The following is an 18649-nucleotide window of genomic DNA, read 5'->3' on the forward strand; positions in this document are numbered from 1 at the left end:
CTGGCTCAGCTTCGGAAATTGGAGATATCGCTCACCCTTACCAATAAGTTTGATATGATTGAATCAAATGCAGAGGAGATGGACACCCACAGCCTCTTACTCAGGTGATAAGCAGGACTACCTCTCCATGTTCACGTTCAGTGTGTATTATAAATGTTTAATATCCTATTATTTTGCATGTTCAAAAATTGGCAATTGCTGGAATGCAGAATATGCAATTTTATATATATGTGTGAATTTTTATTAATGCAGTCATGTATGACAAGGAAAGTGGTCAGACACCACAACCAATCAACAAATGGCATTGTTAGCCCAGTGGCACATTAGGTATGTCAGATGACACATTTTTGGGTGACAATCACGTAGTGAGTGGTCAGATGTACATCCACAGGGTGTGATTCGAATTGTTCCACGGATTTTACATAATTCAACTTTTCAAGAAAAAAAAAAAGTTCCATGTCCCCTGCTACCTATTTTTCTGAGAGTGCAAACAGCTGGTCCTCTGCTGCAGCTTGTGCCTACGCTGAACCATTCCCTTTGCAATATCATCTCACTGCTGCAGTTCTGGAGCCTATGAGGACTCCTTCGCTAAGAAGTGTGACAACTTTGAATTTAGGTGATTGTGTTGGACATTGTGTTATTCCCTATACCCTTTTTTAATGTACATGGTGATTCCTAGAAAGACCTAAAAACTGGACTAGTAACCAGTGCAAAATCCGTCTATCAACTTTTTATATATTTTTTTCTTTTTTACAGTAGTTTTAAACATTTGCATTATGCAGGGTGAGGGAATTTGGGTTATCTGGTACCTTATGTACTAAATCCATTTTCTTTTTGTACAGCACCAAGCACATGCTGCTGGACATCATTCAGTCCCAGCCTGGGGACTCCCTACCAGAGCTCCTTCACATCTCAGCCTCTGCACAGCAGGTACAGTCCCTCTTTTTAATTCCTTGTACATTATGAGCTGATAAAATAATCTCTATACTTGCTATCCTTTTCCTTGCCTTGACTGCAAGCAAAAAAAGTTATGTAGCTGCATTAATTGCTCCAATGCTATCCCATGACGTGATCACTTGCTCCGGCTCTCAGTAGTGACCAATATTGGTGGAAGAACAAAAGAAATGTAGGTACCAAACAATAAAGCAAACTTGTCGCTTTGCCCTGTTAACCCAGAAAATGAACCATTTCGAAAGTAGGTTTTTGTGTATAGTGGCCTCGATATGCAAGGATAGTGTTCACACAAGGTGACTTCTAACATGTGACTTCTCCCCTGAGCAGGAAGCCACACACTACCACCTAATGCACCAACGGGCCCTGAGAGACGCGCAGACTCCTGAGAAGATGAAGCGCCATCGCTCCCTGCTGGGAAACAACCAGCTATCTATGGAGGAGAAGAAACGTAAGATTATCCGCAACCTGCGAAAGCTGGAGAGCCTGGGATTGGTGTCTTCCAACAACCAGTATCAAGATATCATCGCAATGATTGCTAAGGTAATGTGAGCAACATCCCTAGGTCATCTTATGAAGCCTCTGAGTTTAAACAATGCTCAACAGCAGTTTCAGGGGGTATAAGCCCCAGTAGGGTCATCGTTTGCAGGGTTTTTTTCTAAGATGGTCAGTATAGACGGGCCAGGGGCATTTAGGAGGGTGAGATGATGCCGGATTTTTTCCAGCAAGTGAATGACGCGGGCTCGGTGAAATCCCAATAAGCAGGAAAGGAGCCTTTTGGTGAATCTTGAAATTTTTCTTTGATACAGGACATCCGGAACCAGAGACGGTACCGCCAACACCGGAAGGCTGAGCTGGTGAAACTACGGCAAACAATGCAGAGGCTGCACTGCAAGACAGCTTTCCACGAGGAGCAGGTAGACTTCTACAATCAGTACATCAAGACTTGCCTGGATAACTTGGCTGCCAACCAAAAGTAAGTTTGAGGTCCACAGTACCGACCGTCATAAGCCCACGTGGCCCGGAGATTAGAGCTCGTGTATAGAAAGGCCACATAATGCAGCCACTTGCATGACATTTCCAATATTCTTTTGCTGAATTGAACAGAGGTGTACATTAGTCCGGCTTCACCTGCCTTCCATATCTCTGCCTACTTCTCAATCCTATTCGTGTTTATCTGTCTGTGTTGTGGGGGTAAAAGTGCTTTATGTGATTCGACTGTCATTTCTTCTCCCAGAGCTGCTGGGAAAAAGAAGCAAAACGCTTTGAGTTACACTGCAACCAGACTACACGAGAAGGGCGTATTGCTGGAGATCGAGGACCTTCCCTTCAGCCAGTGAGTATTTTGTATCACCTGCCGTAACCCTAGGGGCAAGCACTTACCCAACCCTAGGTCCTCACCCCCTAAATAAATGTCAAGGGCATAGTTTGTTTACATTCTTTGCGTTACAATTCCCTTTTCCTTATAATAAACTACTGGGCTGCTGATCTTCTGCAGTCACTTCCTGTTTAAATCCTCCACCAATGGCTGTACAGCATTTCTCAGTGTGGGGTTCAGCATGGTGACCACAGTTAACCACTCCTGCCTAGGACTATATCACTTGGATGACAACCCAGGAACATGATTCACCAATTAGGATGGAGTATTCTCATTACAAGAAGTAACTGGCAGAATGGAATGATTTAATAAACGCTGGTGATGTAAAAACTGTCTTTAAAAATGACATGAAAGCAAAGAATTTAGGGATTGTTGGATGATCTAAAATTCTGGTAAGATCCTAATTCTTGTATAACTGCTTTGTTTTTTAGATTCCGTAATGTTATTTTCGAGATAACCCCCTGCGAAGAGGCGGGAAAGTTTCAAGTGAAAACAAAATTCTTGGGGGTCGACATGGAGAAGTTTCAGCTCAACTATCAGGTCAGTTGTGTAGCCACTAGAGGGAGCTAGTCAATCAGGCCTGAGGGGCGGCCACTGCAGGGAGCTAGTTGATCAGATTGGTGGTATGGCCACTAGGGGGAGCTAGTCGATCAGGTCGGAGGTGCAATCACTAGAGGGAGCTAGTTGATCAGGTTGAACGTGCGGCCCACTGCAAGGTCGAAGGTATGGCCAAGTAGGGAAGCTGTTTGAACAAGTTGGTGGTATGGTCACTAGAGGGAGCCAGTTGATCAGGTTGGAGGTTTGGTCACTAGAGGGAGCTTGTCGATCAGGTTGGAGGTTCGGTCACTAGAGGGAGCTAGTTGATCAGGTTGGATGTGGGGCCCACTGCAGGGAGCTGTTCGATAAGGTTGAAGGTATGGCCAAGTAGGGAAGCTATTTGAACAAGTTGGTGGTATGGTCACTAGAGGGAGCTAGTCGATCAGGTTGGAGGTTCGGTCACTAGAGGGGGCTAGTCGATCAGGTTGGAGGTTCGGTCACTAGAAGGAGCTTGTCGATCAGGTTGGAGGTGTGACCATGGCTTGGCTGCATACTTTCCCAAAAGAAGTGACTCATCTACTGTCAAACCGGTGCACCGCATTCTTAGACATCATGGTCTGGCGCAATAATACGCATCAAAGACGCTCACTCTTGCGTTTCCTTTCCCTAGGACCTCCTCCAGCTGCAATATGAAGGAGTGGCCGTCATGAAGATGTTTGACAAGGCAAAAGTCAACGTCAATCTGCTCATCTTCCTCTTGAACAAAAAGTTCTTCCGAAACTGATAATCTTCAAGCCCCGAAGGGCCCGGCACTTGGAGGGCCACCACTCCAGCTGCTCTATACTGTACTCTTGCATGGACTTGCTGGCTGACGACCGCCCTCTAGTGGGAAAATAGCAAAATGCAGTTATATCTGCTTTCATAGCCTGAATGCCAAAAAGCTTTCCTAACCTTCTAACATCTAATATCAAAAACACTACGACTGACTTTTTTTTTAGATTGCTGCCAAGCTGGGTGTGCTGATTTTTTGCATTTCACTTTCACCATAAGGCTTTATCTGCACTTTTTGCATTACGGTCTTGGCTGTTTTGTTTTTTTTCAAGATCTCGCTATTGCTATGAGAACCGGAAAAAAATCGCCATTCTTGTATGAAAATAGCAGATCTGAATAATGACTTAAGTATTACTTTGGAATTTGTATGTTTAAATTATTTTTGGTTTTTATGTGCTTCCAGCTGTCGTTCTGTTTGTGTCTCTGTTATCGTTGTGTGTATTTATCGTCTTTTTAATACCTCCACTATTAAATAAAACATGATAAATAAATCTTCCTCTTTTTGATGTCTAGACCTGGTTGTGGATATAGCTTGGTGTTCATGTAGAACAGGGGTGTCAAACTCTGGCCCGAGGCCCAAACCTGGCCCTCAAGGTCCTTGTTTTTGGCCCCCCCAAAGAATTCCGAAAATGAACTACATCCGGCCCCCCCGCGTTACCACATCACATCATTATTTTTAATACGTGCAATACATAGACATTATTACTGTACACCCATCATGTGACACAAAGCCTAGGCAATGATCACATGGTGCCTGACTACCAAGGACATTGTGTTTGTTTCAATCCATTAAAGACTGCATAGTGTAATATTTAGTGTCAGACAAACAATGAGGATGAACAACACAGCCTGCATAGATAGATAGAAATTAGTCTTTTCAACCCTAAAGTGTGTGTAGAGGGGTTTGTTATTGTTAGTTATGGATGAAGTAGTAAACTTCCTTAATTTTTTCAATAAATTTCATGTTTGGCCCCCAACTTGGTTCAAGTTTTTAACTTCGGCCCTCTGTCTATTTGAGATTGACACCCCTGATGTAGAAGGTAAAGCATTCATCCTTGTGGACGAAATAACACTTGGTGTCGCTAGGTTTGAAGATGTCATATTTATTATATTCATTAGACAAATAAATACAATATTTGAGTCATTTGGAAAAACTTACACAGGTACAAAATAGCAAAGCTGTATTTTAGGTTTGCTTTGCGTCATTCGGGTAAATTTTCCTGTCAGCAGTGAAGTTTATTGTGTGCGTAGTGAGATTATTACACCATCTGGAGGATGATATTGTGTTTAAAAGCTTCACAAATATGTTTTCTGCCCTTTAACAGAATGTGTAAGAATAAGCAATTGTTCTGCAATGTGTTGGAATTATTATTATTATCCAGTATTTATATAGCACCGACATATTATGCAGCACTGTACAAAGTCCATAGTTGGCTGTCCCCCACAATCTAATGTCCCTACCATAGTCATAGGTCAGTAACACAGCCTAAGGACAATTTGAGGGGAAGCCAATTACCCTAACTGCATGTTTGGGGGATGTGGGAGGAAACCCACACAAACACGGGGAGAACCTGCAAACTCCATGCAGATAGTGTCCTGGCTACCCCTTCCTTCCTTCGTTATTGAGTCTCTGGTACCCATGACCCTAATGCTGAACGTCCTTTCTTGGACCTCTGAGGGTGTCCAGTGATTTTAGTCATTGCACATATATAAGTACATTTATCTGCACCCCCCATTTCCAAAGTGCCACCTACTCAGGACATCCAGGTACAGAGATCTATTCAATGCTGCCTAGCGCACCTCCAATCCGTGCTGATGTCAGGTCAGAAAAAGAAGTGTGGGAAGGGCAGGAACAGAAAAAAGAGTAAGAAAAGGGGAAAAAGAAAAATAAATGGAAAAAATTAAAAGGATTACCTCACTTTATGGATGCGAGGGAGGGATGAGATAGGACAGCAAGGGAAATAAAAAAAGGTTTAGCTCGTAGCTTGAAAGGAAAGGAATGGAGAAAAAGTGTGATCGGGACAGAAATGGCAAAAGAAAAAGAAAAGGTAAATAGGTTTGGCTTAGTTTAGGGAATGAAGAAAATGGTGCATGGGAGGGGAAAAAGTACATGAAAATAAAGTAAAAAAAGAAAATATTAGATTTAGAGGTGAGCGGGAAGAATGGGAAGGGGACCGGAACATGTAAAAGGTTTAGTTTAGCTTAAAGGTGGGATAGCAAGATGAGAGCAAAAGAAAAGTGTCATATTTGTAATTTTTCTCCCCTAGGCCGGCTACCTTGCGCCGCCCCCTCTCCCCTGTAACTGCCTTGAAATAAGTTTTATAAATCTTTGTTCAGACTGACATGAGGTTGCATTGCAGTTATCACTTCTTCATGCTGGGGAACTGCTGCAACGTGTAGCTCCTCCCAGCGGCAGTTCCATAGAAAATGGATGAGGGCAGCAGTGAGCAGTTCAGTACTGCAAAAGGAGAGAGAGAGACAGAAGAAAAGAGAGCGTTAAAGAGGGGTATAGAGAGAGGGGGAGAGGAAAAGAAAGAGACAGAGAGTTAAAGAAAGGTAAAGGAGGCGGGGGAAGAAAGTGAGAAAGAAAAAGGAAACCAGCGCTCTTACCAGTAATAATCCGGTCACATAAAACTCACTATGTCACAGTTCTTCTATATGACAGAGGTGGAGCATTCTGTACCTGTCAAAACAATGTAGTTGCATGGCCTACGTTCGCCCCCTAGTGGTCATGCTTCCTTAGGTCGCAACCTGGGTGGCCTATTCAGAAATTCAGCCCTGTAGATGGATATATATGAATGAGTTATTCAGATTCCTTTATTCTTTTGTTTATTGATTAGCTAAATTAATGAGATAGGAAGAAAGGAAGGGGTAGAGGAAAAAAAAGAAAGGAGAAAGGGAATAAAGGATTTGGGTAGAAAGTAAGGAGGGTTTAAAAGAAGGAAAAAAGGAGTACTAGAAGTAAGAATAAGAGAAAAGGAAGTACGAAAGAAGGGAAAAGGGGAAAGGGAGGAAGGACAGAAGGAAGGGAGAACCCACAAGATACCTGAACAAGCTGTGACTATGCAGATTCTCAGCCAGTGACTGGACTGTGAAAGGAGAAGCAGCTCAATGATGAGCTCACCGATCTGTCAGTTTGCTCTGTCCTATCAGCACAATAACTGATTGGCTTCTTGAACTGCTTCTTCTGTTCACACTCCAACCTTGCTGTACATGATCTTCACAAGGTCAATATATAAATGATTACAGAACTGCATTCATTTGTATCTGGCAAGTAGTGTTTGATCAATGCACCATTAATACCTTAAAGCGCTACTAAACCCGCTGTCCCCACCTGTCCCCATTCTGCTGCAGGGTGCCATCACCTTCTTCCTCTTTTGGATGATCTTTGGTCATTTTGATTGGCTGGGCTGGGGCAACTCCCATGCAGCTCATTCCCGGCATGCGCAGGTATTCGATGCACGTGTGCACCAGAGCGATCAGGCGGCAGGAAGGATTAATGACTGAATTAAAAAAAAGCCCACGTCTGGCGTTCTCCTTGCCCCAGTCAATGACTTATTACTATGATCACAAGCCTGCTTCTCCTAGTCTAGGGGCCCTGATGTGGCCCCAGGATTACAGGCCGCAACCACTGCCGCCATTGTACTGTAGGGTGGTGGTGGTGGTGGTGGTGGGGGGGTTGTGTCTTTTATGGTTTCCGGCATTCCGTCCCTCGTTCACTTTCTGCTTATTCACACTTCTAAAATAAGCGTATTGTTCTATCAGGGCAGAGTCGTGGCCCTATTGATAACCTTCCAGCGTGTACACTTCCTTCTCAGGACTCTCTGAAAGCATTTTGTTCTGCACACAAAGTGAAACCTTTTTTTTTTTTCCATTCCAAAAACTCCTACTGTGCATAGAAGACCTAAAAATATCCGGGTGCTATAAATAGCTTGAGGTCTAGACGGCTCCCAGCTCTCCCTAATAGAAGTTTTTTCTTTTCTTGATTTCCAGCTTGCAGAAAATAATTCCACCGCAGGGTGGTAGAGAACTCCAGCACATGAGGAGATGGCGGGGAAACAGCGATTTCACTTAATGATATTTGGTTTGTTATGTGTGCTGCGTATTATAACGCTTTCAATGTTTATTATCTTTGTTTCCACTTTGCAGCAATTTTATGCCTAAATGTATTCCAGCAATGGCTGTGGGGGGGGGATACGGCTACTCTTATTCTCTATCTGGTGTCCATGTGACACGGTGACAACACAAGTGCACGATGGCAGGATAGGGAAGGAGCGTTGTCACCCTATAACCAGGGCTGGATTTGTGCTTTTTTTTTCTCCCCCTAGGCCATCCACCTTTTGCTGCACTTTCCTTCCCCAGGGTCCTAAGGTCTGAGTGCGCCCCCTAGGGGTCTTGCCACTGTAGGCTATGATCCGATTCCCCTATTCAGAAATCTGACTCTGCCTATAACAGACCTTACTCTTTTAAGTAAATCCTTTACTGACCTGCATTAAAAAAAGTACACAGGCTTCTTCTGGCCATTCCTGAAAATGCCAGTTGCCTGACTGCTTTGGCTTTTCAGATTACCTTTGCTTTACCCAATTTTTTTCCATCCATATAAGGAAGGGCTGTCAAATTCAAATACACAGTGGGCCAAAATTAAAAACTTAGACAAAGTCATGGGCTAACCTTGAAATTTATTAAAAAAATTTAGAACATTTTTCCTTCTCATTAGATATAAACCCTTTTCATATGGAAGCAAAGAGGTTTTGCGTCACATTCAATCTGGGACAAGCTTATATTAGCTTCTGAGTTAAATGTCAATGGTAACCTTTTTGCACAGGCTATCAAGGGATTCCTTTGGGAGCCAACAAAAAGGACGTTGGGGGCCAGATTTTGACTCCCCTGATGTAGGGTATCCATGTAGGAATTGATCCTTGACAAAACCACTGAGCACATGTATACACATTCCCATTTCTGCCCATAGGGCTCCACTAGGCCTACAGGGAACTGGAAGACCCCCATGACTAAACTATGTCCATATACCGGTTCTCTAAATAAGTCAATCCAAGGCATAAAAATGGAGGACGTGTCTTTCCAGGATGAGCTGAGGTTAACCTTCACAATCTCCCTGGAAACGTTTTCAACGTGCCGGATGAGGTCAACGAACCGCAGTGTGGTTTCATTCCAAAACCTGCTTTCCTTGGCCTTGTACCTCAGGAAAATAAAGAAACATATTTTTAGAAATCTCCATTTATTTCCACCCTCCAATAAAAGGATCAAATGTATTTGGCTGGCAGTGGACATCATATATTAGTGGTTGCCTAAACCCATGGGAGTGTGCCTTCTATTACCCTGTGATTACCAGGACAAGATAGATGCTCATCTGTTGCCCATCTGCATGGGATTTATGGTTGTGGCTGGCCTGGGCAGGGGAAAACAAAATGGCACCCCTGTAGCTACTATCGCGATGTGCCCAGCTTCTACCCTATGTCACGGCCATATTTCCTAAATGGTGGTGCCCAATTGGTAGTGGATCAGGACATTCACGCATGGCACATGAAGATAAGTTTTCTTAAAAGGGCAATAGTGTTATTGCCTTAGGGGCCCAAATTTCTTCTTAGACTCATGGTTTGAGTGTCCAACTCATGAGGTGGTTGAGATACAGTAACATGGTCACCAAAACAAACAGCGCTGATATGATATCCCTAAGAAGGCACCAAATTGTGGTAATAAATGGGCAAGTGAGACAATACGCAACTAACAGGTTGAGAGTTGGGACACAATCTGGCATCATACTAATATGTCAGTAATTACCCAGTCGAAATTGTGCCAATATATTGGAAGCCAGTGATCAATGGTGATAATATATGTCTACAAATAAGCAATCTTGACACTACATGGGCAGCTAACGGGCAATGGTGATAATATATGGCAACAAAAGGGCAATCTTAAGAATATGGGAGCAACAAATGAACACAGGTAGCAAACGAGAAAAAAGGTGGCAAGATATTTGGAACAAATGGGCAGTCTTGACAGCAAAACATCAGCAATCACGACAATACTTGGCAACAAATTGGCAAACATCCAAATACATGGCCAATAAATAGGCAAAGATGGCATTACATAGGCAACATAATAGACAATAGCGGCAATACTTAGGCAGCAAATGTGTGAAGGTTAAAATATATGGCAATCCTAACATTATGTGGGCAAAAATTGGCAACGGTAGCAATATCTGGGATACGAGAGAAAAAAATGAGGCAATGTCAATGGAAGAACTGGGGAAAAAATGGCAACAAACAGGCAATCTTAACAATATGGCGGCAACAAATGAGCAATGATAGGTATATCTGGGATACAAGAAAAAAAGTCAACATATGTGGAAAAAATGGACAGTTGTGACAATACTTGGCAACAAATTGACAAACTTACGAATACAGGGGCCAATATATGGGCAACGGTGGCATTACTTGGGCGACAAGCAATAGTGGCAATACCTGGGCAACAAATGTGCAAAGGTAATAATATATGGCAACATACAAGCACTCCTAACAATATGTGGGCAAAAAATGAATGGCAGCAATATCTGGTATATGAGAAAAATTGAGGCAACATATGTGGAATAAATGGGTAATATTGACAATATATGGACAGCAAATGGGTAATGATGATAAAATATGGCAATAATAACAATATGTGGGCAACAAATAAGCAATGGTAGTGATATCTGCGATACAAGAAAAAAAAAGAGTTAACATGTGGAAAAAATGGGCAGTTGTGACAATACACGGGCAACAAATGGGCAATCATGATAATATTTGGCAACAAATTGGCAATGGTGATAGGACAACAAACAGTCAATCTTAACAATATAGGGGGGGGGGGGTAATAAATGAACATTAGTAGAAATATCCAGGATACAGGACAAAAAAGGTGGCAAGATTTGTGACAAAAATGGGCAATCAAGACAATATAAGGGAAGCAAATGGGCAATGGTGAAAATATTTTGCAACAAATTGTTACAAAACTTGTGAATATATGGGCAACAAATGGGCTATGGTGGCAATACATGGGCAACCAATAGGCAATAGTGACAACTAATTAGGGCTTCACCTGTCAGCCCACAAAACCTGTAATCCTATTGGTCAGCAAGAGTCTCAGGGCGAAATATGGAGACTTTCCAGCTATGGAAACGTAACAATATGATTCTCTGATAATTTTCTTTTCCTATGAAATAAATTGATTTCACTAAACAAACAATTACAGAAGTTCTCTGACCACAACTCTAAATGTGTTATTTTTGTCAATGATGTTCACGGCCTGGTCTAAAAATAGCCATAGACTTCTTGTGTGATCAGTCACCACCACCCCTGACCCCCACGTCATCGACTCCTCTTCGGACCGTGTGACCACAACGTTCATTTTCTCTTCCCCATTCTTATTCTCAGAAAGTACCCCGGCGCTTGGTGCTCAAATACACAAACCAAAATGATAGTATTGAGAAAATAAAAAAACTTCCCATTTCTGTAGCACTGAGATCACATCATGAATGGACCATAATCTCTCCTTATATAGTCACAAAGCTTATTCACCGAGGAGTTGTGACAGGGTCACTTGAAAAGGTATCTGAGAAATGTAATATATTGCAGATTACCTCCCATTAGATGGTTCTGGTTCTGGGCTGTGAAAATCTCTGGACCGGATGGGCAGAGATCCAATCACATCCATAGGCATGTCAGACGGCTCTCATATATTGGTAGCCATTGGCCTGGAGTTTAAGGCAGGCACCCACTTGTACATGCCCATTCCAGGCATCCAAGGCATCCCATCAGCCTCATACACCATTAGGGATATACCAAGTTGGCAAACTGATCTCATCATCTCCTGCAGATTGCTATTAATTGGTGCGACCACCATGATGAGTTACATCTTGGGGCCTCAGCAAATCTTCCATAGCATCCTATTAAACAAATAAAAGGCATATATAGGTTCTAAATATTGGTTGTGGTGACCCAAGGTCTTCCATTTTATTTGTTTTTAGTAAGAGGTCTCTAAGCTGTATAAAAGCACTGGGGACCATCCGTGTAGAATTTGCCTATCCAGTTGAACAAAGTCCTTCCATTGGAAGTTTGCCACCTACCGGTGGCCCAAAAGCTTTTGGTTCTCCCGGAGCTGGAGGTGATGCTTCCGTGATTCCCTGCTGCCTCTTGGTTGGATTAGGGGTTTGAAATCCCAACAAAATACACTACAGTCCGTGGAAGATGTACATTATCATGAGCATGAGCATCTGACTTTACCAGGAGGGAAAGGGGAGGCTTGGTAACAACTTGTTACAAGCATTGACTCGACTAATATTTGTTAAAAATTTTATTGGAGAAAATTGTTTCAATTTTTGCCAGGACAGAAAGACACCCAATAGGAAGTGAATCAAAAACTCTCCATTAGGACCACAGTCAGCAATATAATTCCAAGAGAAGTTCCATCGAAAATACCCATAGATATACTTCAATCTATGCAATGTTCAGGTTTTATTTACAGGTCTCCCGTAGCAATGAGGGTAAAAAGTGAAAGAACAAAATTCCTCCTTTTCAGTCTGTTGACCAACGTGCCTGTCCTTGTACCTCTTATTTGTTTTTTGATCCAGGAGAGCGGATGTAGGGATGACGGCCATGGGTGGGGATCCGCTGTTTTTGATGGCGTTGAGGTAAGCGATCCGTCGCGCCCTGATAAGGCCATTCATTCTGTGTCCGCTGGTCCCATTCAAGCTGTCTAATTTATGAGGGATGTTTTTGTCCCTGTTGGGGGTTATCTGTGCACCTCTCCCTTTCTGATGTATGTACAGGCTAAGGTGAGGCTCGGTGTTTGCCTTCAAGGGGCGTAGCAGACCCATGAGGTATATGATTTAACTGCTTTACTGCCAGAAGAATAATTGGGTGGAATGTTACCACATATTGTAAACTTTCAGGACCATAGTTGAAGGACGATGGTTGGAAATTCCAACGATTGCAAACTTACACCAGCCTGTCTTTGATATGGCTCTTTAGTTCATCATGGCACTCATTACAGGTACAGCCTGATGCTTGATGAGTTTAGTTATACTTTAAAAATAGTATTTTTAAACAGAGGTCAATCAGACCATGAAAGATGGACCAATGCGAAGACCAATGGGCCCATGGGAATTTGGTTGCAGAAGGACAGTATTTCAAAGCAAGAGGGCCAACCAATGGGCCGCCAATGGTTCCAGAAGAAGGACAGTTACTTATGAAACACCAACACACTAACAGTCCATAGTCATCTAACTAGTTGTTTCTAAATTTTTGTTAGAAATCCATATACCAATGACCCATGAAGAGCATACAACCTCTATCAAAAAATGGCCCTGCTTGAGATGCAAACTTGAATTCCCAGCGCTTAAAGGTAAGAGGGCCAACCAATGGACCGACCAAGAAGGACAGAACTTACTGATGAGGGACAATTAATATTATCTTAAACTTCTTAGGCATCAACATATTATAGGAACCCATAGTCATAGTTGTCTCTCAGTTTTGAAGAAAGCCAATCAACATATCAGTATGACCCAACAAAAGCATACAATCTCCATCAAAAAATGTCCTGCTTGAGATGCAAGCCTGAAATCCTAGTGCTGAAAGGCAAAAAAGCCAACCAATGGGCCACCAAGCCACTTGCAGTTGGGTACCAAGGTGGCCAAGTTTGGGTGACGGAGGTCATGTGACATGAGTTTGAATCCCAAGTATCAAAGGTTAGCTACATCTTCAAATACCCTTAGCTTCAAGGTGGACAGGAACAGGTAAAGATTTATGGTGAGAAGATCATACTGTTGGGGTATTTAAGACATTCAGGAAATAAATATCCCTTTGGGGTGGGGTTGACTCTTTGTGGAGGACAGGTGACCACTTATTACAGTTGTGTACAATTTTCATGCAAACAGATTGCCATGTGACAATTTTGTTGCCAGTTGCCCACCACAGTATGAAACCCCACAAGATGGAGATGAGAAGAAGCTTCCTGCGACTCTCCCGTAGCTCGCGCCTTCTGTTGCTTTGGAGACGTGCAACAAGATGGCAGAACAGACGCCCTTTCCTGAAACGCTCAGAAAGTGAGAAGTGCTTGAAGAAGGTGATGGCATCTTACAGCAGCTGGTGGATTAACCCGTTAGTGCCAGGTCGCTGCCGGTGGGGTGGGCTTGTTCTTTAGGAGAACCTCTAGCAGCTAGAAAAGGCAATTGGAGCCATTATTATTCAAGTAAATAAAAATATTATTATATTTAATTCTCCTATTTAGTTGCTGTTTTAAAAAAAGCATGATGTTAACATTGCCCTATAACACAAGCTCATATATTTGCAGCAATGACTCCTCTTCCTTCCACCATGTGGATAGGATACAGCCCTTTCTAATTGTTTTTCAGATATAAAGCGATTGGATTCTGATTGGATGAACTTGATTATTCACACACGCAATACAACTTGTGTACTTTCAATTGATATTTATCAACTCATCCAATCTATCCACAACTACCCGCACCCTCAAAAAAAGTATTTTATGATTAGTTGGTTGCTGAATTTCTATTTAGATTCATTTTAAATACGATTGTTGAATGGTATCAGAAATCAATGTTTTTTTGTATAGCACTAAGCTATCAATCTAACCAGGACTCTGTCCCTGGACAAATCCATAGGAATGCAAAACTCATTTAAAGCAGAAAAAACATCTGTCAATGAGTTGTGAAATAGTTCAGAAGAAGCCCAAACTGATTTTACTGAATTTTGCCCAAAGCTTGTAAATATAATCCGTTAAAGTGAGGTAAGTAATTAGAGTGATGGTTTCATCAGGTTTCTACTGCTCCTTTATTGTCGAATCAGAAGGCAGCTTGGTGGGGGAGCGGTGGCTGGTGTTGGTTGCCTCGTCTAGTTTGCTGCTTTAGTGGGAATTTTCCTTTATAATCCCCACTTCTCTTTCCCTTTTTTTCTCTATTTCAACCTTCAACCACCAACTTTTTTTCTATTTTTATCTCCTCCTTCTTTCTCCATTCTCTCTCTCTATTTTTCTTCTTACCCCATCTCCCTTTCTCTCTCTTTTCCCTCCTTCCTCTTCTTCATCTCTTCCCCTTCCTTCTTTTCTTTTCTTATTTCTCCCCCCTCTCTCTTTCTCTTCCTTGCTTTCTTCCTACCCCCATTTCTCTCCCTCTTCCCCCCTCCCACTTTCCTTTTATCCTTCTCTCTCGTTATTTTCTCTCCCCTTCTCCCATGTCTCTGTATCCCCCTCTCTTCAACTCCATTTCTTTATTTTCTTTTTTCTTTCCCTTATTTCTCTCCCCCCTACTTCACCCCTTTTTCTTCATGATCTCTCCCCCTTCCTTCTTTCTTTTCTCTCATTTCTTCCCTTACTCTCCTTTCCTACCTTCCTTCTCTTTTGCTTCCTTACTCTTCCTCTTACTCCTTACCTTCAGGTAAGGAGGATACGGAGAAGGAAGAGAGAGTAAGGGGAAGAGTAAGACTTCCCTACCTTATACTCTCCAATACATGCTTTTTTTTCTCCCTTCTCCCTCTCTTTCTGCCTCCCTGTTACTTTCTCCCTTTCATTCCTTCCTTTATCCTTCTCTTACTGCCTTACTCTCTCAAAAACTTCCTTCTCTTCTTCCCCTCTTCAACACTCCTTCCCTCACCTTCTACCTTCCATTCCTGCCTTACTCTCCAACTCCTTCCCTTACTCTTCCTTCCTTTCCTTCTTTTCTTTCCTTCCTTCCCTTCTTATTTTTTTCTTTTCTTTCCTTCCTTCCTTTCCTTCTTACTTTTTTCTTTTCTTTCCTTCCTTCCTTTCCTTCTTACTTTCTTTCTTTTCTTTCCTTCCTTTCCTTCAGACTTTTCCTTCCTTCCTTCCCTTCTTTCTTTCTTTACTTTCCTTCTTTTCTTTTCTTTCCTTCCTTCCTTTCCTTCTTACTTTTTTCTTTTCTTTCCTTCCTTCCTTTACTTCTTCCTTTCTTTCTTTTCTTTCCTTCCTTTCCTTCAGACTTTTCTTTCCTTCTTTTCTTTTATTTCCTTCTCCTCCTCCTCCTCCCTCCCTTCCATCCTTTGCTCCCCATTACTCTCCCTTCCCTCCTCCTATCTCCCTTACTCTCACCTTCCCACTTTCTTTTTGTTTTCAGTATTTTTTATTAATTTTCATTTTATATATGTATAGAAAATTACAAAGCCAAAATAAACCAATACAGAACATAGATTCGTGACATTCAGTACAGCTTTTGCATTACAAAAAAACTTCTGTAAATAATATCCTTTCTTTCTTCCTTCTTTTCTTTCTCGCCCACTTCACCCCTCTTTATTCAATTTATTTTTCCCTTTCTCCCCCTGCCCCCCCCCCCCCATCTCTTCCTGCCCCATCTCTCTCCCCTTTCCCCCTCTCTCTCTCTCCCCCTCCATCTCCTTATCTCTTATCTTTTTTCTTTCTCTCTTCAACAATTCTCTCTCACCTTTCTTTTCTTTTCTTTATTTCTCTCTCCCTCATCACCCCCCTTTCTTCTTCCTCTCTCACTCTTTCTTCCCCTCTTTCTCTCCCCCACCTCTCTCTTTTTGCTACAATTTAATTTTTTTTATATTTTTTAAAACCGCAGTGACTTCCTCAGGCAAAAGAATGTTCGGTTCCAACACAGAGCGGAGGCGACCGGCTGCAGCTCCTTTTCATTGTCACCGCAGGTTTAAGGGATGAGGTTTAACCGCCTTACACATCTGTCTCTGCAGGGGAACCAGCTGTGCGCTCACCTTCTGAACACAAAAAGTCAGCATTGCCTTTACTAATATATGGCCTCTATGAATAGCACCACTGCAGAGGGAACCGCTGCAGAGATCCCCCTGATTTCTATTGATAACCTGCCCTAACTGGCATTCATCAATCAACCTGAGCAAACACAGGGCCACCATTAGGAATTTCTGGGCCCCTCTCTACTCCCATAGGCTGGAGGCATTCCCAAAAAATGCCAGCCAATAGGAGTGCTTCCTGCTGTTTATTATAAGAACATGTTGTTATAATAAACAATGAGAAGCGCTCCTATTGGCTGTTGGTTAATAAGGAGCACTCCTCTCTGATTTACATCGCTGATCAATGTTCAATCAATTATCAATTTATCGGGCTATTGGATTTTTGTCAGATTCAACGGGCCTGATTTATGATGAAGCTCTCCAAGACCAGAGATGATAGACTATCATAGGAAAACCAGGGTGATTCAGAAAACCTGAAATGGATCTGGTTCCAGGATTGAAAACATTTGCCAACTAATAACTAATGATATAGGGTGACAACGCTTTATCCCTGTCTCCTAAATGTCCTCCTATGTTGTCACATGGGTTGTGAAGGAAACTACAATTGGCCTTTACGATGCCTAGGCACTGTCACATTTTGGAAACCCATCCTGATAAATGCAATGCAGCCATTGCTGGGGTGTAGACCAGAAATGGCATTTATTGGGCACATATTCTTGCTTGCTGCCATGCCAATGAGACTTTTTTCTGCAGTCCAATGCCGAAGTTATGGCCACCCGGTAGAGGAAGGGGTTAAACACATTGTGTGGGCATACACCCCTCCTCAGCCACCACCTCTCTGTTAGTTAATGTGACCCCTTATTACACTCCACAGGAACTGCCTCGCTTTGGGTTCCTTGGCAACCGCTCGTTACCATGGCAGCCCTTGACAACCTTATGCTCATTAATTTAAAAAAGAAAAAAAAAAAAGGTTCAAGCCTAGCAAATGATATAGTTATAATCCTGTCAACGGTGTTAAAGAGAAGCGCGGCACGAAGACCAACGCTCAGACAGGAGGGGTGGCAAAGTGTCCTTGGTGTAAAAGCCTAATGCTAGGGTTACGTCGTGAGCCTTAGTTATTATTCCGTATATAGCAGGTACAATCATATGGAAAGGAAAAAAAATCCCTTTATAGATCCCCAGAGATGTTCCACACTTACAAAAACAGATATTAAAGGGGCGACTTCACGCGAGTCATTTGTGTCTTATCTCTGTAACACGTTATATCCAACCGCCATGACCTTACCGCCATTTATTTCATTATAAGGGCATATAGGCCCTTCTGCCATTATGGCCCACCAGCCTAACTTTCCTCATCTCCCCCACTTGCCCTCTCAACTCAGCCTTGTGACCCTTCCCTATCTGTCTCATCAGTCCATCAAAGTATCTGAAGGATGGGAGAGCCACAGATATTCTTCTGTAGGTCCAATAGGTTTTGTTGATGGCCATAAAAAGTCCAAGTTGGAACCAACGCGTTTCAGGGGCTCGCTGGTACAAATGAAGGAGGACGGATAGGCCCCTGAAATGTGTTGGAGACCATTGGGACCATGTTGGAGTCTGCCAGCCTTTTTTTCAAACTGAGGACGATTATTTTGCTATGCTATTAACCTATTCCGACCCCCTTTCCCCCACCAGTTCTCCCAGGACCTGGAGGTGATGTCTCATCAACCTCCACCATCTTCAAGTCAATATTCCTTTACCACACCCAATCAGCTTTCACCTCACCTATACCGCAATGGTGGTATCCATGGCTGTCCTCTTCAGCTTATTTCTTTACCTTTTACTATAGACCAAAACCCTGGAGTTTTTTCCATACCAATTTAGACTACTCTTCCTCAATTCATACGATTCTCATGTCACTTCCGCCACTTGTTTTTTGATTCTTCAATCAGTCATGCTGGTAGACCACAACCCTGGCCATTCCAAGCTCCCTAACAATGCTCTATTGACTCAGACGTACATCTCTTGTCTGTATGGAACTTCCCCAGCCTCTACCAAAATTGTATTTTGGCACAAGGTGTCCTGAAGGTGACCACAAGCAACTGACCCAACACACATGGCTCCTGGAGGTGTTGTCTCTCCACCTTCCGTCTACTACCTACATCAACTCTCATATGATTATCAATGCTCTTCCTTCACCAGCTATGTTGGTACA

At 42.6% G+C, this 18649-nt stretch overlaps 1 protein-coding gene across 1 annotated transcript in view; it reads left to right on the forward strand.

The window, feature by feature from the left end:
• IQGAP3 (IQ motif containing GTPase activating protein 3) overlaps positions 1-4210 on the forward strand; it is a gene marked incomplete at its 5' end in the record, with an annotated part of 21554 nt that extends 17344 nt beyond the window's left edge. Inside the window, 7 exon segments of the mRNA XM_072427725.1 lie at positions 1-104; positions 843-930; positions 1282-1494; positions 1761-1927; positions 2189-2287; positions 2761-2869; positions 3537-4210. Coding sequence (XP_072283826.1) covers positions 1-104; positions 843-930; positions 1282-1494; positions 1761-1927; positions 2189-2287; positions 2761-2869; positions 3537-3650 — 894 coding nt within the window.
• Positions 4211-18649: the final 14439 nt, after the last annotated feature.

Source organism: Pyxicephalus adspersus, chromosome 12 (assembly GCF_032062135.1).
Source record: "Pyxicephalus adspersus chromosome 12, UCB_Pads_2.0, whole genome shotgun sequence".
NCBI classification, from domain to species: Eukaryota; Metazoa; Chordata; class Amphibia; order Anura; family Pyxicephalidae; genus Pyxicephalus; species Pyxicephalus adspersus.